Source organism: Vespa crabro, chromosome 9 (genome assembly GCF_910589235.1).
Source record: "Vespa crabro chromosome 9, iyVesCrab1.2, whole genome shotgun sequence".
NCBI lineage: Eukaryota > Metazoa > Arthropoda > Insecta > Hymenoptera > Vespidae > Vespa > Vespa crabro.
In genome coordinates, this window is record NC_060963.1 from 6,900,943 (window position 1) to 6,928,638 (window position 27,696).

Consider the following 27,696-nt stretch of genomic DNA (forward strand, 5'->3'; position numbering starts at 1 on the left):
ATACGTCTATAGATAAATTCGATGTAACGATACCATATCTTTTGCTTGAAAAAGCTTATATCGAATCGTTTATTAAATACAAGATTTAACAACACAATAATAATAATAATAATAATAATAATAATAATAATAATAATAATAATAATAATAATAATAATAATGATAATAATAATAATAATAATAATAATAATAATAATAATAATAATAATAATAAAAATAATAATAATAATAATAATAATAATAATAATAATAATAATAATAATAAAATACAAATATTCGTAGCTATATGTCGTATATGTCATACGTCTCTCTTTGGCAAACATACATTTGCGGATCTTCATTTATAAGATGAGCTCGCAAGGTTACTTACGTGCTGTTCGTTTGGGAAACTTTAACTATAATATATTATAAAAATAACGTGGAAGGAATAACACAGGTCTCGTCTTGTTCCTTATGTTCATTTAAAATAATCGAGCTTTTTTTTTTCCTCGATACTATCGCTACTTTATAATAATAGCTTAAATTAATAGATATTATTACCATTTGCTAACATTACTAAATGCTATTCTTATTAAGTACTATACACGTAATATATGCAAATAATAATAATAATATTAATAATAATAATAATAATAATAATAATAATAATAATTATTATTATTATTATTATTATTATTATTATTACCATCGTCAAAGTGAATAATATTATGTAAAAATGATCTGTTCGATTTAAAGTCTATATGCTAATCCTTTCAGTCGGAGGCACACACAAACGTGCGTTTGATCCTATGTACATTTTGGTACGCTTTAAAACCTGTCAGATTGAATGAAGAAGAGAATATAAAAAAAAAAAAAATAAAAAAAAGAGAGAGAGAAAAGAGAGAAAGAGAGAAAGAGAGAGAGAGAGAGAGAGAGAGAGAAATAACATCATATAATAAAATTGGTCTCATTATCGACGAAGCGATAAAAGGGGACGTATCGTTTCATACGACATAAACAGCGTCCTTGCACACGGATATCCTTGCCTCCTGTAGGATTCTCAGCCTTGGTCCCAAGGGTATTCCCATTTTTTGTAATCTCTCTTCGCTCAAGTAGGGCAACTCCACCATACCGACCTTCTCCTTCTCGAAGGCACTCGCGTATTTCTGTGAAGTAGGAAAACCAGTTCGTATCGAATTTAATGAGTTCATTGGAATTCCTCCAAGTTGTTTTTTTTCTTCTTCTTCTATTTCTTTTTTTTTATTTTTTTTTATTTTGTTTTTTTTTTATCATCATTTACCAACCTCATACCCAAGTTCCCTGAGGAAGAGTCTGATAAGGGGTGGTTCCGTTCCGAAAAACTTGGTCAGTTTTTTCACCCTCGATGGATTGGACAGAGCCGGTAATTCGGAGTCCTTTATCAATGGCTGCGACTGCGATCTCACCATCGCCATGCTCGTTTGGGTTCGAAGTGCCGCGATTTCCCCCCTTATGTTCTCCATTTCCTGCGAAAACCTGGTAGTAGTGGAGTCTTGCGACAGTCGCTTCGATTCCCGTTACAATTTTCGCGTTCTCGCTCACCTGCATCATCATGTGCTGGGTTCTCATTTCCGAGCTGAGATGTGCCACCGAACGTGCCAACGTCACCACGTGAGACTCCAACAGTTGAAATCTTTTGTTGATACTCTGAAATAAAAAGGGAATAAATTCAATCAAAGTTAATCCATCTCACATGTATTATTATTATTATTATTATTATTATTATTATTATTATTATTATTATTATTATTATTATTATTATTATTATTATTGTATTTCATTGACTCCTTGCTAACCTTGATGTCTTTGGCTTTTTTCATACGATCGTCGATCATATGCGATCTGCGTTTATCGTGATGTCTCGTGACTGGTCTAGAAGATACAGATGACGTTGGTAATGAAGAAACGGAACCGTAACTGGTCAGACCTCTCGTCTTTCGTCTTTTCTTCACGCTACCACCTAACAGTTTCAATACCTATAAAGAACGAACCGTAAAAATTCGAGAAGAAGTTTGTTTAATAACAATTCATATATCGTAACTGGACAATTACCTCGCTGTACATATTTTCCAGACCCTCCAATTGCTTCCTGATCGTTCTGGCGTCGTTGGTACTAAGATCGGAATCGCTGCGGTCCAGCATCGAGTCCAAATCGAGTCCGGTCGTCGTAGACGTCAGATCAGCAACTTCCCAGTCAAAAACTAACGTAAGTTATATGCCGATATGTCTTTTTTATTAATCATACAAAATTTCTTTTGTTTTTCTGTTTCATTTCTTTTTGTTTTATTTTTCTTATCATTTTTATTTATTTATTTATTTATTTTTTGTTTTGTTTTTGTTTCTATTTCGTTTTTTTTTTCTGGAAACAAACATGCATAATAATCCATCAACTTACGATGAGAGAACTTTTTATTCGAATCCTTTTTCGATGTTGAAGCACCGCGATGTTTTGAACTGCTTAGGAACCCTCTCTTCTCCATTGCTTTGCCATAATCACCGTAACTCGGCTTGGAACCATAAGGCAAGCTGAAAAAGATATTAATACTCGATCGATTATATCCTTTTAACGCTCAACGCGAAGTAAAGGGCCTGATTCGATCTAAACTTTACGGTTAAAAAAAAAAAATTCGAAGGTGATCCGACGCAATGACCGGAAGTAGCATCGTCGTTTATAGGAAGAAGGGATCCGTTTGAAGTCGTGTTACCTCGCCGAGTATCGATTTCTTGGCGTCCGTGGGCTTTCATGGGGTGACAGAGGCGGTAAAGGCGGTGTCACGGACGATACACTTTCGGATAGAGTCGAGTGTGCCATTGCTGGAACGTCTCTTGGTTCTAAAATGCTTCTCAATTCGGATTCCACTATATCGACCCACTCTGAGTCTTGCGCTGTTATTAAGTAGGACAGAAAATATAATTTCTATAATCTACTTTCGTTTTAATGAAGATTATCTTCATTTTTTTCATTTATGAATTAGACGAAATGATAGAGTTATTAGCCTCTTAAAGTTCTCTTTCTATTTATTAAATAACAAAAATTTAATAATATTTTACTAAGGAAAGGAATCGTCAAAAAAAGAAAAAGAAAGAAAAAAGAATCATAAAGTATTAATATATCAAAAATAAATGTATTATAATGATTATAATAATTATAATGATTATATATCTTATAATTAATAATAATTATAATGATATATATCTATATAAGTAATAATTATAATGATTATATATCTTTTTTTTTTTTTAAGATTATCCAACAGAAAAATTGTACAAAGATAAAATACAAAGTACGAACCTTGTGTCAAATTTCGATCCTCCGGAGGTGGTCGCCTTCCACTGGAATAAACCGCAGAACCCCTTCCAGAATCGACGTTCGAAGAACTCTGACCGGCTTTATCGTAATCCGAGCCAGATCCTTGATTTTGAATCTTAAGCCGAGCGATACCCTGTTCCAGTTCATCCTTTCGACTGTCAGATTTCGTGGCAGAATCTTTTCCCGAATAGGAGGAACCAGCTTCTAGTCTCTTCGAAACATCCAACCCTAAAGTTTTCGAACTGGCTCCGATCCTCGTTGCCTCCATATCGGATTCCTTCGATATTTTACCAACTATCGAATGATTATTATCGTGTTCGGTTCTCCTCTGCAACTCCTCGATCCTCTTTTGAACTGATATATTCTCCGGCGAATCTTGACTCTCCTGTTGAATGATATTAACCCCAGAATGTTCATGATCTCTCGTCGAGGATCTTATCATTTCGTCCCTATGTATACCAAAACTAGTTTCCGGCCTATAATCCTCCTTTCTCTGGGAACCATTCCTACCAAACTCGTTTTGTCCTCGATCTTCAACGGTTATCTCGTATTTCTCCTTGTCCAATGGATCCATCGTGTGATTTTTTAGCCCATCGACCACCGGATTTCTCGATGCCTCGCTAATAGCTCGTTCCTCTTCGTAAGAGAGCTGAGGTTGAGAGGCTGCCTTCTCTATTCCCTTTGCTGAATTTCGCCTTTGGAATTCTACCTCTTGATTGGTTTCCGACTTCATGTAGACTTGTGGTACACCGTACCTAGGCCTCCCTTGAGCATAATGATAATATACCTCTTGACTGGATATCCTTAATTCTTGAGTTTGTCTAGAGGTACTTGGTAGATCGATTTGCGATCTGGACATAGCCTGTCTAGCTTGCTGATACTGTTGGTACGATACGCTGTTCGAGAAATATGCCTGTTGTTGTTGTGGTTGTGGTTGAGCATTCCTCGCACCGCCTTGTTGTTGTCCCGCCATTTGTTGTTGATGCATTTGCTGAATCAATTGACGTTGGTGCATGTTCTGAGCATGCTGTTGCGCGAATCGTGGACTTTGGTGATGATTTTGGTTCTGATGCAATAACTGTTGGGTGCTTTGGTACGGTTGACTCATGTGCTGCATGGTATTTCCTACTTGTTGTTGTTGTTGTTGTTGTTGTTGTTGCTGTTGTGGCTGTTGTTGTTGTTGTTGCTGTTGTTGTTGTTGTTGCTGTTGTTGCTGCATCGGTAATCCGTGCTGCTGCTGCTGTTGTTTCTGCACCGTGCTATTTTGGCCCTGTTATATATTTTTTAGAAGAATCTAATTAGATTACTTATATCTCGTGATATGAACGAAACTTCGACCATTATACCTGTCCCTGAGAAGGATTCGAATGAAGTCCTTGATGCGATTGTTGATTCGTCAATTCGACCGTCCCTTGAACGACGTAATCTCTGGCAACATTTTGCACCTGTTGACCACCTGGCGTTGATTGACCGAAAGAAGGTAGTTGAGTTTGATGGACCGTTTGTACTCCACTAACTGGAGCGTGATGAGTTACGTGAAGCTGTGCGCTCTGTCCCGGTAAGTTCGGCTGAAGTTGACCAGGTAGTGGTACGTTTTGTTGATTGCTCTGGTAACTGTACGAATGCCCGTATTGACCTAAATCATCGATATCATCGCAGATAGAACGTCTCCGATGTAACTACTCTCCGAGTACAGAACACGATCGAGGATCGAGGAAGTAACAGACAATCGGTCCAATTCTCATGCTGAAATTACAATTGTGTAACGAATATATACCACGTTAAAATCCAATCCAATCGAATCACTCACGCGAGAGTTCTGTTATTTATCATGGGAGTTCGTTGCTCTGCGCATTGACCGAAGAAAAGTACGTAACGCGCGTTTCTCATTAATAAAGATGGCGCCGCTAATTATAGCAAGCTTCGCGATACGCTCGCTGTACATGCTTATTATTATTTATAATTCCACTCGGTCATCCACCGTGTCTTCGTTTTATTAATATTACTATTATTATTATTATTATTATTATTATTATTATTATTATTATTTTATTTTATAACTTTTTCTTTTTCTATTCGATTAATCATTTCATTTCTTTTTCTTTACTTTAACAATTATTTTTCTTTTCCTTCCTCGATCGAAGATCGATTGTTGTTTTATCGATTGTTCGATAAAAATCACGATCTAGTTCGTTTTACCGTAAGCGTTTTTAGGATATTGCTGCATGTTGACAGGAGGCTCTTGAGCACGAGGTTTCCCGTAAATGGCTTCTTTCTTTTTCGCTTCTTCCTCCTCGATACTCTTACTAGGTTTCCTTAACTCGTCAGCGGCGTTGTTCAAACTCGCTTCCGGTTCTGGCTCGATGTCCTTGCGATTCTGACCAAATCGACTGGATATCATGTCCTTAATCGTGTGATAGGTCCTTGACAAAGGCTTAGACTTCTCTTCGTCTATCTTTGTCGATCTTACGACCGCTCCGCTTGTGGTCGATCTAATAAGAAAGAAATTGTACAAAGATTTATTAGTTATTAGAAATTTGATCAAAAATTTTAGGATAACTTTCATTATCATTCGTTTAAAAATTTTAAATTATTTCTATCGTATATTAAAATCTAACTTTGTAAGTTAAATAAATCAAACGCAATAAAGGTTATCCTTTTAAATTTAGGATTTTAAAATATCATTGATCGATTATTGTCAGAACAAATGGAATATTTACAATGAAGATTCTTGCGATTGATAGTTCCTCGCTTGAGCTTCTTGCCTCACCTCGTGCATTTGATTCGCCTGGAAGGGGAAAAAGAAAAATAAAAGAAAACGAATAAAAAAGATATAAATTCGAATGCGCCGATCGAACGCGCCTCGTCTCACGAGTTCTAATACGTGAGATTTCTTTTTCTCCTCCCACCCTCCCTTCCGACCCTCTCCGCCACTACCATTATTTCTTCCTACCAAAAGCAATGTCATTTCAAGTTTGAAATTTTTCCTACAAAAGTGATTCCTCGGAATCCCAGAAAATGATTCTCTTTCGAAGAGGGCAGTGGACGGCTAATGGCTCGAGGCGGCTGTAAGAGCGAAGCGCGTGTGCGCTTAAGCCACACATGGAATTTCAAAGTTGTCGGACTGAATTCTCCGGTTCTTAGGAAGGGATGCGCTTGGAATAACAACGCTTTGCCTGGTGCAAAGCGAGAGAAAAAGAAAGAAAGAAAGAAAGAAAGAAAGAGAGAGAGAGAGAGAGAGAGAGAGAACCTAGCGTGGCTCTCTCAAGCATAGGGCCCTAAAGCAACGTATCGTGCATACGGAAAAAGCTTTTCTGACTTATGACTCTCTACGGATACCCACCGTCAGGATTACGCGCATTTCAAAGATAAAAAATGATTATTTTTGCCCCCAGAGAAGAGGCCGAAAAACGTCATCCCAACGGCCATCCTTCACGAAATTCACGATCTTAACAACGTAAGTCCATCCTTCTCATCATTTCTGATATGATGATCCATAATTCCGAAGTTCCGAAGCGAGAACCCTTAAATTTCTTTTTTTTTTCTTTTTTATTTCTCAACTTTCTCAAGTTAATCCACTTATTAATCCACCTATTCTTTTTTTATTTTATAATTATGTAAATGTAATTACACACATACGTAGCTACGTGTATGTAATTATGTCCTCAAAGAAATATGCAGATACTTTAGTTATTTTCTTTTCTTTTTTTCTTTTTCCTTTTTTGTTTCTCTTTTTTTTCTATTTTCTATTTCATTTTTTCTTTTTTTTTTCCAAAGCACTAACCAACTAAACTAGATTCTATGTTACAATGGATATTCACTTTTTCATATTACTATTACCATTATTATCTTTCGTAAGACCATGTTAATAACACACAGTCTAGTACTATATTATAACGCAACTGGAGAAATTTAATATAGTAGAGAGGCAGAAAGGATTGCGTTAATGAAAGGATATTGTAACATGTTCTCAGCGAGTTGATGATAAAAATCTGAAAGAAAGCCTACATATATCTCTTTCTCTCTTTCTCTCTCTGTCTGTCTCTCTGTTTGTCCCTCTCTTTGGCTCTGTGTCTATTTCTTTCTAGTCCGCCTACAAATAAAACCATTCTCGAACAATTAGTTTCACGTGGGTTTAACTATCGATCGTGATTTTAACAAATAGATTTTCGTACGTAAACGAATCAAGGATGATTCATTAATTAAAATTGCGCTTTTCTATTATGAACAATTAATTATTCCAAAATTAGCGATTTATTCGTTCTAACAATACACGTGAAGGTGTTAGAAAGGAAAAAAAGATGATTTTTGTTAATATCTCTTCTTACCTCTTGTACCCAAGCTTGCTGCTTGATAGGAGCATCCGGTGCGATCGCTACTCTTCCGGCAGTCCTCTGTTTGTATTCGTGAAGAATCGGAATCTTTGAATTCTTGTCTCCCGATGAAAGGACCACCTCTCGTTCTATCTGCAATTAGAAATGTTGAAATTCCTCTTACTTATCATATTTCTATTTCTATTTTTATATCTAAAATAGAAAATCTAAATTTAATATTGAATTTATCGACATTTTCCTTTTTTATTGTATGAATATAATAAACAAGGATATGTATTCACACGTATTTTTTTATTGTATTTAATCTATTAAATTTAATTGGATTTAACTTATTAATAAATGTAATTTTTTTTTTCCTTATAATATCTCCTTGTATTGTATACACAGTAGGTAATATTATTAACACGATATACACAGTGACGAATTTATGTACAAGCGAAGGAAATGTTTGTTTTGGACCCCATAAAACAGAGACTTTCCAATACTAAATAAATTTAACAATATAAATTTATATTATATAATATATTTCATTGAATAATCTATTGGCCGATATATAATATTTATTTCAATATTTCTGACCGTAATCGTATTTAAACGATTTATTTCACACTTCGTCATTTGCATAAACAGTTGAAGCGAGAAAATATATAATATGCATAATTAATTTACTTTAATGGGGTCCCCAAAATTTGTCAAGCACCTCAGGCAACTTGAAAGTTAAATCCGCCAATATATATACCTATGCATATATATATATATATATATATATATATACATATAAAATACAGTTTATATCATTGGACTAATCAAAGTCAGCATATAAATTGTTAAAAAAGAAAAAAAGGGAAAAGGAAAAAAATAAAGGAAAACAAATAATATCCATAATTTCACTAATTTCAAAGATAAAATCTGAGATCCGTTAAATCGACGAGTTCCGTAAAAGAATCTAGTATTAAAGGAAAAAAGAGGGAGGGAGAGAGAGAGAGAAAGAGAGGAAAAGGAAAAAAGAGAAAGAAGAAGAAGAAGAAGAAGAAGAAAAAGTAAAAGGATAAATAAGCTTAACACCGAGTTTATTCTAATTAAATGACGAGAGGAAGAAACGTGCGTGCAACGAAGAGTTACAAAGTAAATTTTGAGGAGACGCCTAGCGTACGTGTGTTGTTGAATGGTGAAAGGCAGTGAATTCCAATAAAGAGAGAGAGAGTGAGAAAGAGAGAAAGAAAGAAAGAGAGAGAGAGAATGAAAAAGATAGAAAATGAGAGACAAAGAGAGAGAGAGAGAGAGAGAGAATGAAAAAGATAGAAAATGAGAGACAGAAAAAAGAGAGAAAGAGAGAGAAAATGAAAAAGAGAAAATGAGAGACAGAGAGAGAAAGAGAGAGAGAGAGATTCTTCGCTCCAGGAACATGAAAACGGAAGGAACGAGATCGTCGCGACGCGTACATATTTTTGTTTTCTCATTGGCATTCGAGATCTCTCTTGACAATGTTAATGCGAGAAAAGACGAGGATGCACATGCGCTCCTTACCGAACGATTCGATCGGAAGGTACTTCTTGCTTCCATTCCCATGATACACGAGGAGTCCCTCGGAGATACATCGAGACTAACCTCGACGTGTGTTCCATATACAGGGTGTTCCATTAACCATTCTTAAGGATCAAACAAGAGTCTTATAGAATGTAGGTTAATCGATCTTTTCTAACTTATTGAATGTCGAACATTCTTAAAATGTTGATAAATATTATTCAATAAATATAAAAATGATTGTCTAAGTTAAATAGAAATAAACAATTTGAAATACATTCTGTTAGAATATAGATATTTATTTAGATCTTTAAATCTTACATAAGAGATTTCTAATTCGAAGTAATGATGTTAGCTCAGACAGATAGTATATTTTTATTTATATTTCCTTTTCTTTCCTTTTTTTTTTAATTTCTTTTTTCTTTTTCCCCCTCTTCCGTCAACTACTATCAATTTTATTTGAAACACTTTCTTTTTTAAGTTGACGTTAACCGAAGGTACACCCCATAGAAAGATACATCTTGTGCGTAGGTGTCACCAAACCGAGATATACTATTTCGCTTTAAAAGCACTTAACCGTACACGATCGAAAAAAGTGCGAACTCTTCTGTTTCTGAGATTATCGCATAATGGAAAATCATGTAGGAAATATGACGTTTATAGATAATTAGAATGCGAATGAGTGTACGATCTTATATATGCGAAAATAACTCTAGTTTTAATACGTTTAACTCGCTCACTCATACATTTTTATGTTACTATGAGAAGTATGTTAAAGTCCCTTCAAATTGCGATCTTTTTCCAATGATAGAATAATCCAGGAAAGCTTTACCGTTGTCAGACGTAATTTCCATCGTAACGCGATTACTTCCATGGACGGATAAAGATCTTCTTTGCGGTTGGTGCGGAATAACGCATTATGTTGCACCATTATAATTTCGACAAATACGTAGATGGGGAAGTTCCATATTTGTTTCACGCGAGTTTCATTTCCGGAATATGAAAGATCAAGAAATCCGGGGAAACACGTTTGATAATGCGATTACTCGAATCTCCATAATGCGATTACTTGAAACGTCCAATTTTTTTTTTTTTATTTCGATAAAATATTATACAAGGGAAATCATTTTAGAGATCATGATATTTCTTTTTATTTTTCTTTTTCTTTTTTTTTTTTTTTACATTAACATGTTGAATATTGCGTAATCGTTAATGAGAAGGGCATTGAATTATGCAGATTTTATTTAATAGATTTTTTGATCGCATTTAAACGATTAAAACTATACTTCTTTAATAATATATTAAAAAATATTATGATGAATTCTGTAATTTTTATCTACAAAAAGTTATGAAAGTTATCGTTAACACATCGAATGTAATTCGAATAATGCTGGCCTGTATAAATTCAAACACTGAATTTTATGAATTTTATTATCCTTTCTTTTTCTTTTTTTTTTTTTCTTTAAAATTTCTTTCGTCGTATATGAAAGATTCAAAGTTTTTTTAACAATATTAAAAAAACTTGACAATGATTTATATAATATTTTTTATTTATTTTATCTAAACTAATAATACACGCATTGATTTAAAATCTTTTAGATATAAAATTATCCAACGAACTAGAAGATTGAGAGCCTGATAAAATAACGTTGATAATTAGAACGAACGATGACAAAGAAGAAAAATTCGAGGAGAGTTTAAAGAAACGATTAAAAACGTAGGAAAGTCGATGATACGTCAGATTATTCATTGATCGTGATCTTCTACTCGATTTCTTCTCGCCTTCGGGGACTCTTATAGAAAAGTGGTCTATCTGAACGGCTATCGCAACACTTCTGGCTTCCGGTAAACGGTAATAACGACCGTATGATGCCTCTCCTCCTCTCCCCTTCACCCTTCACTACTTTGTACCAATGTAGTCCTCTCTGAGAATCTTCCCAAGAGACTACGTACCAACATACAATGAACTACTATTTGAAGATTTCACTTGGAGTCCGATGTCCGCGTTTAATTCGATCATTCGTACCTTTATAGTATATATGTATGTAAGTACATATATGAGCGAATTCACAACGATGTGATATGGAAAAAAGTATTATATGTAAGTACACACACACATATATATATATATATATATATATATATATATATATATATATATAAACACGTGGGATTTCTCGATTTATTTTAATTTTGCATGTGCAAATAAGTATGAGCGAGTAACATACGAGAAAAAGAAAAAAAAAAAGAAAAAAAATTATAATTTCTTAAGTGAAGAAAAATCTCGAGTTGTTCGGGAATGTTATATCTATCTACCTACTTGCCAACCTACGTATAGTATAATATAGTCGTGATCTTACGGTGGTTTTACGGGAGCTCTTGAAATAAAGAAAATAAAATTATCATATCGTCTCGATAATAATTTCACTTGCGGTTATCGAGGCTGGCAGTAAAATTTAGCGACACGCGGTCGAGTTTGCTCGTTTGGATATATATACATATATATATATATATATATATATATATATATATACACATATACACATATATATATATATAAGTTTGGATATATTATATATATATAAAAGAAAGGAAAAAAATAGAAGAAAAGAGAAGAAAGGATCGTAGAGAGATACGAATACGGTTGACATCGTAGGGTATATCGTGTCGTAGGTGCTTCTCCTCATATATACATGTAGAGACACACAGATAATATATACACATACTCGTCTCCGTTCGTAAGCATGTGGAATAAATGGAGTCGGTCTCTCGTTAATTAACTTACCGCACCATCCATGACGCGTACTACCACCTATGTTACTCTTTACGTACTATCTCTCCTTCCTTCTTTTTTTCTTTTTTTTTTTTTACTCTTTATTTTCTTTCTTTAATCTTTCCTTTTTTCTTTTCCATCGAAATAAAAAAGAGTCCAAAGATCGTAAAAATATCTCGTTGAAATTTATCTTCGTTGAGATAAGATTTCTTTATTTTTCCTTTCTTTTTTTTTTTCTTTTTTATTCCACATTAATTCTGTCTCGTTTTAAAAATTGTCCTCGTCGAGATTTCTCGATAATATGTTTCTAATGAGTTCTTACGAACAAAGATTTCAATCGATACATTCATTTATAAGAAACATACACTTACCGGAAACTTGCTACTGTGAGTCTGCAGACTGGCCGCCTGTTGAGCCTGACTCGAACTCTGTTCCTCTCCATAGAGCGGTGGCATCCTGTATTCCGGTGCAAAAGGAATTTGCCCGGAATTTCGGATCTCTGTCCCAACGTGATTCGCGTCCCTTCTTTCTGTACCGGAAGTTGGTACTTGCGGATGTGCTAAGGCTACCGCCCGCCGATCGTCCCACTGTAGTCCGTTCTGTTTTTTCTGATTGTTCGGCACCGGTTTCGGTGGTGGTATTGCCTTGTAAGGTCCCTCCTCATCTGCAACGACGACAAACAAGAACTCGCTTTATTTTATCTCCAATTAAATTAAGGTATTCATGCCTTTTTTTTCTTTCTCTTTTCTTTTTTTTTCTTTTCTTCTTTTTTTTTTTATTGTCATAATAAACTTGCGTATATTTATCAAGAAATATTTATACATCGTCAATCCATTCCATATTTTTTTCCCCATTTTATTGCGTAACGTCTGTTTGTAAATATATTTATATTTATGTAATATATTTACAATATATATATATATATTGTTTAGCATTATTATTTAGCGTTATAAAACTTTAATATTCATTGTTGCATGCAAAGAGAATATCAACGGAACACAATATATACATATGCACAAAACTATACACAGAGAGAAAGAGAGAGAGAGAGAGAGAGAGAGAAAGAGAGAGAGAGAGAGACACACACAGATAGACACAAATGTCATGCGCGTACACGCAAAACACATGTACCTTGATTCTGATTCTGTCGCCTAAGACGATTCTCCTGCTTTACTTTGCGAACAGTAGTGGCCATCGCGTGTTGGCTGACCATCTCTGAAGGGTGGTTTCATGAACGTACAGATCTCCTCTTCCTCCCCCCACTCTCACTCTCCTTACAAACGAATCCTTCGCACTCGCTTGAAAGCACGCGAGCTTCCCCTTATCACTTTTCGCGCCTCGTGAAAGATAGAACGAAACGATGCGTTAAAACGTACATATATTTGAACACGATTTTTCTCTAATACTATAAGATTCGGAGGATTTAATCGATTTATTTCTTCTTTTTTTCTCTCTTCTCTCTTTTTTTTTTTGCTTTTTCTTTTACTGTTTTTCTGTTTTATTAAAGAGTTTTCCCTTAAAAACCGAAAGGTTCCTCAGATCGAAGAACAATGTGACCACTTCTCGAGCGTACTGAAAGAAGTCTAACTTTCCATTGAGTGAACGTCTGGTTCCGCCATTCTGACTTCACTTCCGGTATCGTCCCACCACGCCACGAGAAATCATTACGAACTGCGGAGGGAGAACGATCGAGCGGAGGAAAGAGAAAGAGTAAGAATAAGAGAAAGAGTAAGAGAAAGAAAGAGAAAGAGGGAGAGAGAGGGTGGGAGGAAGATGGACGTAGCGGAGAAAGAAAGGAGACTCGTCGAGGATGAAAAGAGGAAGGAGACATGGTGGGAGTGAGTGAGTGAGTGAGTGAGTGAGAGAGAGAGACAGAGATAGAAAAAGAGAAAGAGAGAAACAGAGAGAGAGAGAGAGAGAAAGAGAGAGATAGAGAGAGAAAGAGAAAGAGAATGAAAGAGAAGAGACACAGACGCCGAGATAATTTATTCCAAGTCCATACTCAGCCGGACTCCGTGGCGCGCGTCGGACGAATATCAAGCTGCCGCTACTGTCACCGGTCAGACGATCTCTCGATCCTCGATAGATCTTCTGGTACAGCAAGAAGAAGGTACTTACATATATACACTCAAATATATATATATATATATATATATATATATATATAATGTATATATGCGCAAAAGTAAGAAAGAGAGAGAAAGAGAGAGAAAGAGAGAGAGAGAGAGAGAGAGAGAGAGAACGTGTGCCATCTCGCGTACTCCACTTTCTTGATCTCTTTCCAAGAAGAAGAGGACCGATCGAAGCTTCTACTTTTCTCCGTGAGTTCTTCTTGATATTCGAAGAGTCTTTATTTCGAAAATTTATCGCTTTGAATAGAATCTTACGAAATTCTATCCTTGACGCGTTTCTCCCGACGGTGTAATATTGAATATCTTTTTCTTTCTTCTGGCTTTTTCTTCTTTCTCTCTTTTATTTTTTTCTTCTTTTTCTTTTTTTTTTTCTTTCTTTCTTGGAAGAAAGGAAGAGAAAAGCCAGAGGATCATGTTAGAAGAAATTTGAATATGTTTAGAATTAATTCAACGAGCCAGATAAGGATAACTCGTTCAAAGTTAAACAACTTTTATCGAAGTTTCTAATTGGGTTTTAATTAATTTTATTTGCAAGTGTCTCATTTAAATTGAATAAAATGGAAATCAAATTATGTGGATATAAAAGGGGGAAATCTTGTATTAGATTTGATTTGATTAAACGTAAGAGATATTCAATCGGAAACAACTCAAAGAAGAATTCAAATAACGATATACTCAACGAATAATGAATTCTAATAGAATATAAATTCAAATTAGATTACTAATCGATTATTATAGAATCTTAAGAAGACGAGGAAGGATTGGACAGGTTACAGAGTAGTGGTTAGGTTGGGAGGAGTGAAAATTATTCTTTTCCTTTTTTGCACAAACTCGATCGCGAGAAGGAACACGAATCATGATAATGATGCCTCCGTCCGATAAGATATCAATGAACAATGGTACATAAAACGCAGAATGGCCGTTAACGAAGGCCAACGTTCTTCAAGAAAACGAGAGAGAGAGAGAGAGAGAGAGAGAGAGAGAAAGAGAGAGAAAGAAAAAAAAAGAGACAGAGAAAGAGAGGGAAAGAAAGAGAGAGAGAGAGAGAGAGAAGAAAATAGGAAGCCATCGGCCTGCAACGAAGAAATCCTTCGCTCTTTTCCTATTTTCTCCCGCTCTCGTACCTCTTTTCCACGAGACTCGTTTCGCGCTTCTCTCCCGTCTTTATTTCTCTCTTTTTCTCTCTCGTGTTCACCTGTGTAACACGCTCAAGCACGAGTACACGCGCCAAGGAGAGGGGAATCACGCATGGTTGAATCGTTTAAACGGCTCCTACCTTTCGAGTCGTTCTAGCTCTTATGTTAGAGTTTTACTACGTTCTCTACCTATAGGGATATATAGGGAATATGTGGATCACTGTAGAAGTCTTTCTCTCTTTCTTTTTTTTTCTCTTTCTTTCTTTCTTTCTTTCTTTCTTTATCGATCAAGCTTACTCCAACGTATTTTCTCACGACACACGACTCGTATGCGTCATCTTCCTCTCTTTTTCTCTTTCTTTCCCCATTGCTTCGTATTCGAAAGAACCCTTCGAAAGAGTGGACGACACTTGTGTCTTCCGTTTCTCTCTCTTTCTCTCTCTCTCTCTCTCTCTCTCTCTCTCTCTCTTCTTGTTTTCGCTCTCTTTCCTTCTCTTTCTTTCTCCCCATTTGTCAGTGTACCTCGAACTTAAGGACTTTGTCACAGGATGTGGAAACGTCCTAAATCTTGGCCTTCCTGTTTTCACCATGACCTTGAATAAAATTTCTCTCGATATATTCCAAAGATATTTCTATTTCCGTCTACCTTTTATCCTTGTATTCTTTTCTGGAAAATATTATATTTCTTCGTTATATATTTTCTCGTAGAAGATATCGAGGTTATGACGGTTTTATCTCCTTTCCCTTTCTCATTTTCTCATATAAAAAAAAATAAATAAATAAATAAACAAATAAAAAAAAAAAAATAAAAGAAATACAGGAAAAAAAATGATCATCATATTCCGAAACGATTCCCCCAAAGGGAAGAAATGAGAATTTTCCCCCTTAACTTTTCCCTTCGCTTTTTAAATTACGACTCGTTCGGATAACAGCCTTTTCCGTATCGCGAAATAACAAGCTGGCGTGACGATATCGATCGCATATCCTAGCCGTAAGCAGGCGCAATAGAAATCGCAATCGCTCATCTTTCGATTATTTGTTATTTCTTTTCTAGTGTCATCTATTCAATTCGCGATCTCGACTAAATTTTACCAATCGATTAAAGAAACTACTGCTTATCCTTGTCTCTCTGTCTCTCTCTTTCTCTCTCTCCCTCTCTCTCTCTCTCTCTCTCTCTCTCTCTTTCTCTCTCTCTCTCTCTCTCTCTCTCTCTTCAATACTCGGACTCGACGGAGCTGCGAGCAATTTCTTTCCTTCTTTCATTTTTATCTTCTTTATCCTTTTTTATCTCTTTTTTTTAATCATTTTCTTTTCTTTTCTTTCTTTTTCTTTCTTTTTTCTTTCTTGTCTTTTACTTTATCATCTCATTGAACGGGATATAAAGTAAAAGAGAGAGAGAAAGAGAGAGAGAGAAAGAAATGAACGAAGAGATAAAATGCGATAAAGTATTTGTAAAAGTAGTATAGAATCGTAACCCCGTATCGCTACGTTGTCACTCTCTCGCGATTGATGCTTTTGCAGACACGATTATATTAGTACATACTGTGTATATAACTTGACATACTAAACATGTGTGCGTACTCACGAACGGTCAATGTGATGTTCACCAATATCAATTGAAAGAAAGAGAGAAGGAGAGAGAAAGAGAGAGAGAGAGAGAGAGAGAGAGAGAGTGGGAGAGAGAGACAGAAAGAACGTGAGAGTTTCGGTGTGAACCGAGCTTTCTCCTTCGAATCCAACGCGTGACGTTGTTCGCCTCTGGGCAACACCTGAATAGCCAATTTTTTTCTCGTGATCATGGTAAATTCATCGCGTTCACTCGTCTCTTCTTAACACCGACGACGATTTTTCGATTTTTCGTAACGTAATTTGAATAAAAAGAAAGAAAAGAGGAAAAAAAAGAGAAGAAAAAAAAGAGAAGAAAAAAGAAGAGAAAAGAAGGAAAAAAGAGAAAGAAAAAAAAGTAAGGAGAAAAATAGAATTCTCACGATATTTCGATATAACGATATATATATATATATATATATATATATATATATATGTATATATACATATATATTATTATTATTATTATTATATATATATACATATACATATAAATATTATTATATATATATATATATATATATATATATATATATATATATTGATTCTCAAGATCGAGATGTACATTAGACAGGTATGTTGTTACGTTTCTTTGCGGTAAGTAATGCTCGTGTAACACCGTCCTGTGGTTAGTAGGAAAACACTTTCGCGCGATTCTTCGATGGGAGTATCACGACAACATCGGTGGATCTTGATCTTGGAGATAAGTTTAACAACGGGGAGTCGAAGGCTTGTTGACGGTTTTTTAAATATCTCTCTCGTCCACTTTTGGCTGATATTATTATTAAAATAATAGCTAGTGTTAGGAAAAACAAAAGAGAAAAAAGAAAAAAGAGTAGAAGGGATAAAAAAGAAAATTGAGAAAATCGAATCGATTAAAAAATAATGCGATTCGAAAAAGTTTCTGAAATCTTAATTAAATAAATGTAATATCATATTTTCTTTTTTTTTTTTTATTTATATTACAAAAAATATTCTTTCATTACGATCATCTTTCTTATGAATTTCCTATGTATTTACCCCCATGAATTATATTCACACATATATACCGTATATACATTATACATTATTAATATATTAATAATAGTATAATCAAATACATTTATCCATAAATTTTTTTCTAAACAATCGATTTAAAGCTTCTCATTGGCCATCATTAAATGTCAAATCGAAACAATAAATGTGAAATTGTAAAAAGACGAAAATAAATAAGAAAAGAAAAACGGGCGATTGATATTGAAATCAAAGATTTTCTCGATCAGTTTAACGCGCTTCGAGTAGCTCATTGCCGGCTCATCTCTTCGTCGTCTCACTTCCGTTTTTATTTTGCTCCTATTTCGTACGACGTACGTTCCTTCTCCCTCTCTCTTTTTCTCTCTCGCTTTCTGTCCTTCTTTCTCTCTCATTTTATCCTGCAGGTTCTCTCCTCTCAACTCGTCGTCTTTCCCTCCTCTCATCTCGTTTTTCTTTTTCTCCGTGCGCTACAAACGGCCTTTGAATAGCGTCTAGTTTTTGCCGAACAACTAGTTTCACCGAGGGTTTTCATTCTACGCTATCGACGTAGCCGAGCGTCCTTCGTCTCTTTCTCGCATCGAGAAGCGCCGTGAGAATGAATTCTTTCTTTTAAAATGAATTATACTACAAGCCATTACATGATTTCTTTAAAAAAAAAGAGAAAAAAAAGAACTACTTTCAAGGAAACGATTTTTAGTCCATTCAATTTTCTTCTTCTTCTTCTTCTTCTTTTTTTTTTTGTTTATCACCTTTGTTTTGTTACTTCGTTGATTATTTATTTAAGAAAAAGCTTAAGAAAAGATCTTCATCGGATTTCAAAAGATAATATCTAAAAGAATTGAAATTTGGGAAATTAATAAAAGATAAAAATTATTTTTCGAAGATAAAGAAATATTTATATGTACATTGGAAATTTTCTCGTAGTATTACGACATATTGTTTTCAGATATGAACATACGTATATCTAATGCCTGCCTAGATCCGATCGAAATTACAGCCACGCTACGATCCAACGCGTAGGAGGAGGACGCGGAGAGAAGCGTGACACGGAAATCGAATGAAATGCACCGTTAAAAGCCGTCACGTAAATAAACCTCTTTTAAGTCGATATGGAATTTTCGAGCTCGGCTATGATATTTTCATACTCATTAATCTGCTTCGCGCACACTACGAGAAAGAGAGAGAGAGAAAGAGAGAGGAATCTAAAATCGTTGATGCGTTTACAAATGGCTGCCATTTATACGCTAAAAATACGAATAGCTCGTCGAGAAATTTCGTACTACGTTAATATAATTGCTTATGTGTAAATATATCATAGATAAGTGCTAATAATTTTACAAATGACCAAAAGGAAATATCTATGAATACAATTTTATACGGATATATTTTTATGTAGTATATATAAGTATATATACACATATTCTTAAATATTTCCACATTACTAAAATATTATTTTCCTAATACAATTTTCAATAATAAATATTGTATTGTTTAATATTAATATGTATTTACAATAAACATATATAATTCTCATAATAATATATGGATTTAATATATGTATATATTTATTTATTTATATATTTATATGTATATATAAATATATTTTAATATGAGTTAATTAATATTTTAATATAAATCAATTATACTATTAGTTTTAATATTTAGTATATTTTTAGTATTAAACAAGAAATTCTTAAAAAAGAAATATATATACTATATTACTTATGTTGTATATTACGTATATAAAATAAATTATACTATATTACTTATGACTTAGGCTATAATAAATTATTTATATCGACATACGTTTTAAATATTTTAAATTCGCCAAATTCGGAATTTAACGAATCAAAAGATGAACTTTATTCCATCTTTCTCGATATAGTAAAGCACGATGATTCTGTCAATTCATTTTGCTTTTTCTTTTTTTTTTTGCAAAATAACTCCATAAGTCTTATCATTGTTCCGCGTTCATCCATGACCGAGTTTGCGAGAACATAACAGATGGAATATGAATTCAAAGCGTTCGATATGTTCTATGGAAATGACGATAGAAACGTTAGAATGACTAGTACACGTTTAGTCGAAATAAAACGACGAAGTTGTAACAACGTTTCCGAGTATCAAAAGATTTTATCAGAGAAGACGATCGAAAAGAATTTCTTTTATATCCTTTATGTTTTCTTTTTCTTTTTATTGTTTATTCATTTTTTATTCAAATTAAAATACCCTCGACATAAAGAATTTTTTCGATATATACGAAATTTTTTTTCTATTAAATCTATCTAACGATTAAATAGTACTTTTTTTCCTTCTCTTTTTTTATTATCTCTCCCTTCTTTCACCCCCCCTCTTTCTCTCTCTTTCTCTCTATCTCTTTTTTCTTTCTATCTTTTCCTTCCTCGAAAACAGGTTTTCATTCTCGTCCTATCTCTATAAAGAAAAAAAAATCTAAACGAGCTCGATCCACTTTTCCGATCATAACTGCTCTGATATACACACTAGATTTAACGAGTACTCTTCTTTGCATTAATCCTTTAGGTTCTACTTCGTTCTTTCATTCATTTATCGATTTGTAATCTATAAAATAAAGCTTGTATACAGTCAATGATATATTTAGAACTACAAAATACGCATGGATATGCAATGATATCATTGCGTATAATTGATGAATTTAAAAAAAAAAAAAGAAAAGAATAATTAGAATCAGAAGAAAAACAAAAAGAAGAAGAGAAGTAGGAAAAGAAAATTTATTCTATACCTATATATTAAATTTATACTCGTAAAATGAATGAATACATTCTTACATTAATGGAGTTTAATGAATCATTGAATATGAGAATAAACGTTTGTCAACAGATTATACCTATTCTATGTCAATGATCAAATGATATTCATTTCAAGATTGATAGTAAGATTAACGATCAACATGTGCAATAATCCCATTCGTTTCTTCGTAATGCTCGCATTCTCTCGTCACTCCACTCGACCGTGTTTACTCGAATGCTTCTTCGGGAAGGTTGCAGCAGAGTTCTTCGAGCACGACACCGTGAAACGATTTCTTGAGTTAAAAAGAGAAAAAGAAAGAGAGGAAAGAGAGAGAGAAGACTATCTCGCACAATGACACGCGTCTTCAACGGTACGAACATCTGCTGCTTGCGTTTGTCTCGCGTTTCTTCGTATATCGTAGCTTAGAATCTAACTGTACAGGTTTACGCCAAGACTTCGATCTGTTCTCTCTAAGTCCATTTTTATAATTTATTCGTGTGATCCAACGATCTTCGAAAAGAATATATATATATTTATATTATTGATTACAAAAGAATATATATAAAGATATAAATATGATTTTATATTATAATTTAATATTAATTAGCATTTAAAATGTATTCGCTGTTTTCCTTTAAAATTAAAATTGATCAGCATACGATTGGCCAATAAATAATGACGAAATTTTGTCACTCGTAATATAATATAATAATTTATTACATTACACACGTAATAGAATATAATAATTTATTTTTATATATATTTAATAAATAATATTGTAGAACAATACAATATTATATTATTGAATAGACCATTAAATAATGAACAGAATTTTCAATATCGTTTATTTAACAAACAAACAATATTCTAATGTAATAATGTATAATAGATGATGTTTATATATATCTCAATAGATAACAGGCTAGTATAGTTTTACTGATAATTATATATTATTTTTATATTCGTTCTTTTTTTTTTTTATATTATTATAAATCGTTTTTTTTTCATTAAAATGAAGATGATCATTATAAAAATCTTTCTGGTAATAACAATTATAATAATTAATTTGATAATTACAATATTAATTATTATCGTTGAACGTTCAATCGATCTCGCGTTCAAGTTGTTAAACGAGTTTGATATCTGAATAAAAAAAATAAAAAAAAAATAAAAAAAAAAATAAAAAAAGAAAAAAAAAGGGAAAAATTGTTTTATCAATATCGTAGATAAATCCACAATAGAAAGAAAGGTACTTATCTAAATTGAGATTCACGATAAAATGAAACGATCGTTGGTAGGTCTGATCCTTGAAGAGAAATTATTTCGAGACGTTCTAGATATTGTCAGAGCTTCGAATCGAATATTATCTGTTCGTTTTTCGTCGTACATTTATAACTTCTTAGAACAAAGTAACGTTTAAATCCGTGAAAATGTTTTTCATTACAAGGTCGGACTCTCCTATCGCTCATCTCGAAGAAAGAAAGAGGATAAACGAGAAGAGAGAGAGAGAGAGAGAGAGAGAGAGAGAAAGAGAGAGAAGACTTTAAAGAGAGAGAGAGAGATAAAAACAAAGAGAGAGAGATAAAAACAAAGAGAGAGAGAGAGAGAAGATTTTAAAGAGAGAGAGATAAAAACAAAGTGAGAGAGAGAGAGAGAGAAAGAGAGAAAGAGAGAGAAGATTTTAAAGAGAGAGAGATAAAAACAAAGAGAGATAGATAGATAAAAATAGAGATGGAGATATTAAAAGAAGCTTCGCGTAAACATTCGTTCGAATTTAATAGCCGTTGAGAATTCAGGAACGAAGAGAGAAAATATATAGAAGAAAGAAAGTAAGGAATACAGTAACGAGAAGTGTAAAGTGAATTTCTCACTTTGCTTTCGAAGATGTCGTCGAAGCTCGTTTAGCAACTCGTTTAAGTATCGTTCTAACGTCTTCGCTACGCGTAATAAAATGAAGTTGTAACAGGACGAGTCCTTCCTCTCTTTCTCTCTCTTTCTTTCTCTCTCTTTCTTTCTTTCTCTTTCTCTCTTTTTCTTTCACGCGTACACACACAAATATAAACACACATGCACACGTGCACACATTCGTTCGTTCAGATATATTCAGTTTTATCGAAGTTTCGCAAAACAATTAACTCTCCGCCAATTAGCCACCGTTGAAACTCGCGTCGACGAATCTAATTAACGCAGCAACGAATCGAAGCTAGAAGCTCGAATGAATTGACGTAGCAAACATTTAGGTAGGTAGAACAAACGAAGCAAATGACTAAATCCTATGTCGTACGATCAATATTTTCATTTCTAAGAAGATCGCTATAATTTCGCGATAAACAAATCCGTCAATATATATATATATTTATATACATATACATATATATATATTTATATACATATATATATATATATATATATATAAAGGTTAAATACAATAGTAGTCTGATGATCGACATAGAATTGCGTCTATTCCGCTCCGTAAAACTGGTTTCCCCATTTACCCCAACTTCTCCACCCCGCACTGTGCTATTTCTCATCTGAGGACGGTTTCCCTTGACAGGAAATCGAGAAATTTCTACGTTCCCTTAATAACAAAGGGCAGATAGAATTTCTAGACGTTGCTAGACAATCCATACGCGATCTTATTGCCGCTCGAAGGATTTCCTTTCTTCCTTTTTTTTTTTATCTTTTCGTTGAGATTTCATTCAGTTTAATTAGCATTGACCATCTTCGAGCGTGACACTAATAACAAGCAAACGTATACTTATAATCTGTGTGCATGTATGTGTCTGTGCGTGCGTATGTCTATATGCGTGCACGTATATATGTGCGTGTATGTATATTTTGTTCACCTTCAATCATCTTAGTTTTAAAATCCATCATCACGTATGCAACTCTTTTCTCATAGGAAGTCCACCAGGGAGTTCATAATCTTCCTAACTGTTTTTTCTTCTCTTCTACGCCAGAGATTCAAAGATAATGAACATTTTTAGTTGGAGAAATTGCCTAAGGGCTGCTAGAGAATTCGACGACGTGGAAAGAGGAAGAATATAAAAGAGTAGAAGAAAATTACATCTAATACTTGGTATAAAATCTTCGTTTCATTTCCTGTTTCTAGCAACACAAATCGTCGGGCATTAGACGATGCAACGTATTTGAAAACATTTTTATCATCTCCTATCGACGAAAATTGTAAGCAGCATCCAATCGTCAACATCGTCGTTTTCGTCGTCATCTTCGTCATCGCCGTCATCGTCGCCGTCCTCGTTGTCGTCGTCGTCGTCGTCGTTGTCATTGTCGTCATCGTTGTCCTTGTCGTCGTCGTTTCTTACGAAAGTTTTCTCGAGGCTTCCGATTTTTCGATGCGAAAAACTTGGCCAAGCGCCTCTTGCTATACAGAATTCGATATAACTTGAGTAGATCGATTTGAAAAGTGGGTTATCTACGATCTAACATGGTCTCATCTCTACGGCCCCTTAGATATAACTGTATAGTTACTTTATTTCTCGACATGATTCAATTCCCTTGCGTTTCAGTACGCCGAATAAAATCGCGATTGTTTGAAAATAACTAAATCGATGTCTAGAGTCTCTATCTATACAATCTCTTTCTCTCTCTCTCTCTCTCTCTCTCTCTCTCTCTCTCTCTCTCTCTCTCTCTCTCTTAAATTAATCGTATCGAAATATAATCCGAAACATTTTAAATCGAATCCATAAAAATTTACTCGTGTTATAAAATGTTTCTACTATTTGATTAATATAAAAAATACAAATGATTATAGAAATGATTATGATCGTTAAATAAAATATTACAAAATATTACAAATAAAATATTAAAATATTACAAAAATTATAAAAATAATTATTATCGATATTTCTGTTCTATCCCACATGTCTTTTCGTTTTGTTTTCGTTTTTATAATACACAAACACACACATACACACACACACACACACATATTACATACGATGAATTATTTCGATCAGATTTATCTAATTAAAAAGACATTCGATCGGCAAAACATCAATGTGTTATGAAACGAACATCGATTGGGAAAGTTGCACAATCAATAAATCTAACGTTGATTCATCCTACTGATTTTTACGTAATTATCTTACGTTCGTCTCGCTACGTGTCGACGATAACGCTCTTAACCGTTATAATTCTTCTTAACGAGAATCGCCTCATTCTCGGCGCGTGGCTCAATTAACTAACTCCAGTTGATGGGATAATCGAGAATGAACGATGTCATCTCTCTCTCTCTCTCTCTCTTTCTCTCTCTTTCTCTTTATCTCTATCTCTGTCTCTATCTCTTTCTTTTTCTCTTTCTCTCTCTCTCTTTCTCTCTCTCTCTCTCTCTCTCTCTCTCTCTTTCTCTTTCTCTATCTCTTTTTATCCCTATGGATCTGAAACTTTAAATTCGCAGTAAGAAGAAGAAAAAGAAGATGATGACGATGATGATGATGAAGAAATGATAGCCAGGTTATTGCACTTGAGAACAACTCGAGTGAAAAAACGAAGTAAATTGTTGTACGTTTAATTGGGTTACGATTCATGTACTTTGTACGACCTTTATAACTTTAAACTCTTACGAGGTACTTTTATTAACATTGAAAGGAGTTTTCCGACGACTAGGAGTTCGCTTAATGAGAATGGAGATTATCATTCTTACGCGCTCATGAAAAATCTGTTAAACGTACGGTCTCCTCTCCTTCTTTACCCCTCCAACCCCTTTCCCTCTTGAATTTTCTATGCCATGAGAAAATAGTAGAAAATAGATTTTCTTCATTTCGAGAATACTTAGTTACCGATGGATGTAATATAAATTAACGAGACCGGTTTCATCTTTTAGCTGTACCTTCCTTTTATATGCGAAGTCGTGCAAGGGAAATATCAAACATGTTTCTTCTTCTTCTTCTTTTTATTCTTCTTCTTTATCTTTTTTTCCTTCTTCTTCTTTTTCCTCTTTTTTTCCTCGTTCTCTTTTTCTTCTTTTCCTTTTATAAACTTTCTTACTTCCGTTGACTTGTTTTAGGAAATACATATACTTTCTCAAGTTTTATAGAATAACCCGTTTTCAAATAGACTTTCTACTTTCTTTATTTCTTTCATTTTTTCTGCGATGATAAACAAAAAATAAAAAATTTTATATATATATATATATATATATATATAAATGAAAGAGACGAGGGAACAGTCGAGCATTTGCCATTTCGCATGGTTCTATCGGAACACGCTCGGTCATCTCGGGAGGAAGACAATATTACCCTCGAGAACATTGTCCTATACGTATACGTATACATTCATACATACATACATATATATATATATATCCACGTACACACATACACATATACGAGCATAGGACGAAGCAGCACGTTATACGAAGGTATGTTGCGCACATGTTCGTTCGTAGCCGTTGCCGCGCGCCAGAGTTCATTCTCTTACGCTGATTCACCTGCTCTTAGAATTCTCCTCGGCTCTAATGCGATGTGATTTCGCTTCGAATCCTTGCTGAATTTCACACGAGTGGAGGAGAGTAGTGGGTGGGGTAGGTAGGAGAGGAGGGAAGTGGACGGTGAGGGGGGTAGGGAAGTCTCAATAAATCGCGAAGCATGACGTAAGATAAGATACTATCTAAATAATCATTTTTCAATAGTATCAATTGTTTTATTTTGTTTTATATCTTTAAAATGGACGTTTGTTTTATACATGAGGAAAGTAATTCGACAAAAAAATCAAAGGGAAAATAATTAAAGAAATAATAAAAAATGATTTTTTAACTTACCTCTCGGCTATCCTACGACGAGCACGTAGGGATTAACATGTTTGGACGTTGTCGATGATTCAAGTCGATCCGTTTCACGGAGAAAAAGATAGATTGATAAATAGATAGATTGAGAGAGGAAGAGAGAGAAAGAGAAAGAGAGAGAGAGAGAGAGAGAGAGAGAAAGAAAGAGAGAGAGAGAGAGAGAGGGAAAGAGGAAGAGAAAATGAAAGTAGGAACACTTCGGAGTCTCACACAGAAATATTGAAATTCCTGATAAAGTTCCGTCGAAACACTGACACGAGAGTTTTTTTCTCTTTTCTTCACACGAGACACCGCACGGTCCAGCAAAATCGAGTCGCGCTCATATTCAATCCTCGCAAAATTTTCCTTCAACACCAATAATCGTGGTCGTTAACTTCTCTTCCTCTTTCTTCCTTTCCTCTCACTCTGATGAATTCTTTCTCGTTATTTTGATTTCGTCGATCAGTCGAAAAATATCTTCATCCGATCGAAAGTTTTTGTTTTCTCGAGACGTGATAACAGAGAACAAGGTAGACAGACAGAGAAAAAGAGAGAGCGAAAGAGAGAGAAAGAGAACGAAAGAGAACGAAACAGAGAGAGATAGGTAGATAGAGAGAGAGAGAGAGAGAAAGAGAGAGAGAGAGAAGAAAAGAGAAGCACAAATTAAAAAGAAAAAAAAAACAAGGAGACAGTGAAAGAGAAACAGATGAAATAAAAGGGAATGAATGAACGTTGAGGAAGTACAGAGAGAGAGGAAGAGAAGAGGACGCGCACCGCACTCGCGGGGACCGACGCAGCACTCAGCGGCGAAGGTGCTTCAGGTGAGACGCCAGGTGGGTGTCGCACGATGGAAGGCAGCCGGCCTCCTCTCCTTTTCCTGCCCCACCTGACGAGCACAAGCAAGGTTTATGGGAGAATGAGCGGAATCCCATGTACTAGCTTTTGTCCGAGCTAAGACTGCCATGGCGCCTCCTTTCTTTCATGCTTACACACCATCCTTCGAAGATCCTTGGGTCCCGGTTTACAGATCTTTAACTTACCGACCGCGTTCTGAGAAATTGGGCCCGCCATTTATCTTCACTTCGAATTTTCTTCTATTTCCTAACGGCACGTTCTTTCATATTAGTTCATATTTCGAACGATTAGAGTTAGAATAGATTGGCACGAATCCGATCTCTTTAAGAAAAATAAAAGTGATACGGGCATCATAGTTATCGTACTAATGGTTTTATGAATAGGTATAGAATCTAGATTTCATCGAGTTCATGAAACTTTCATAACGTCGCATCTACTACT

The 27,696-nt window shown here is 34.4% G+C and overlaps 1 protein-coding gene across 4 annotated transcripts; it reads right to left on the minus strand.

Annotated features, from left to right (window-relative positions):
* Positions 1-283: 283 nt before the first annotated feature.
* On the minus strand, positions 284-27,275 carry LOC124426894 (putative mediator of RNA polymerase II transcription subunit 12). 4 transcript variants are annotated; one of them, XM_046969098.1, is made up of 14 exons: positions 26,398-27,275; positions 12,331-12,623; positions 7,657-7,794; positions 6,049-6,116; positions 5,528-5,820; positions 4,675-4,964; positions 3,311-4,598; positions 2,724-2,904; positions 2,414-2,544; positions 2,071-2,219; positions 1,815-1,994; positions 1,561-1,665; positions 1,284-1,484; positions 284-1,145 (listed from the first exon to the last, which is right to left on the minus strand). In XM_046969098.1, the coding sequence occupies exons 2-14, from the start codon at positions 12,412-12,414 to the stop codon at positions 984-986; spliced, it is 3,270 nt and encodes a 1,089-aa protein (XP_046825054.1). In that variant the 5' UTR covers positions 12,415-12,623; positions 26,398-27,275; the 3' UTR covers positions 284-983. The 4 variants fall into 4 exon arrangements, with proteins under 4 accessions (XP_046825054.1, XP_046825053.1, XP_046825052.1 ...); XM_046969097.1 differs by lacking the exon at positions 26,398-27,275 and adding an exon at positions 13,091-13,726 and having other exon boundaries at positions 2,071-2,204; XM_046969096.1 differs by lacking the exon at positions 26,398-27,275 and adding an exon at positions 13,091-13,726.
* Positions 27,276-27,696: the final 421 nt, after the last annotated feature.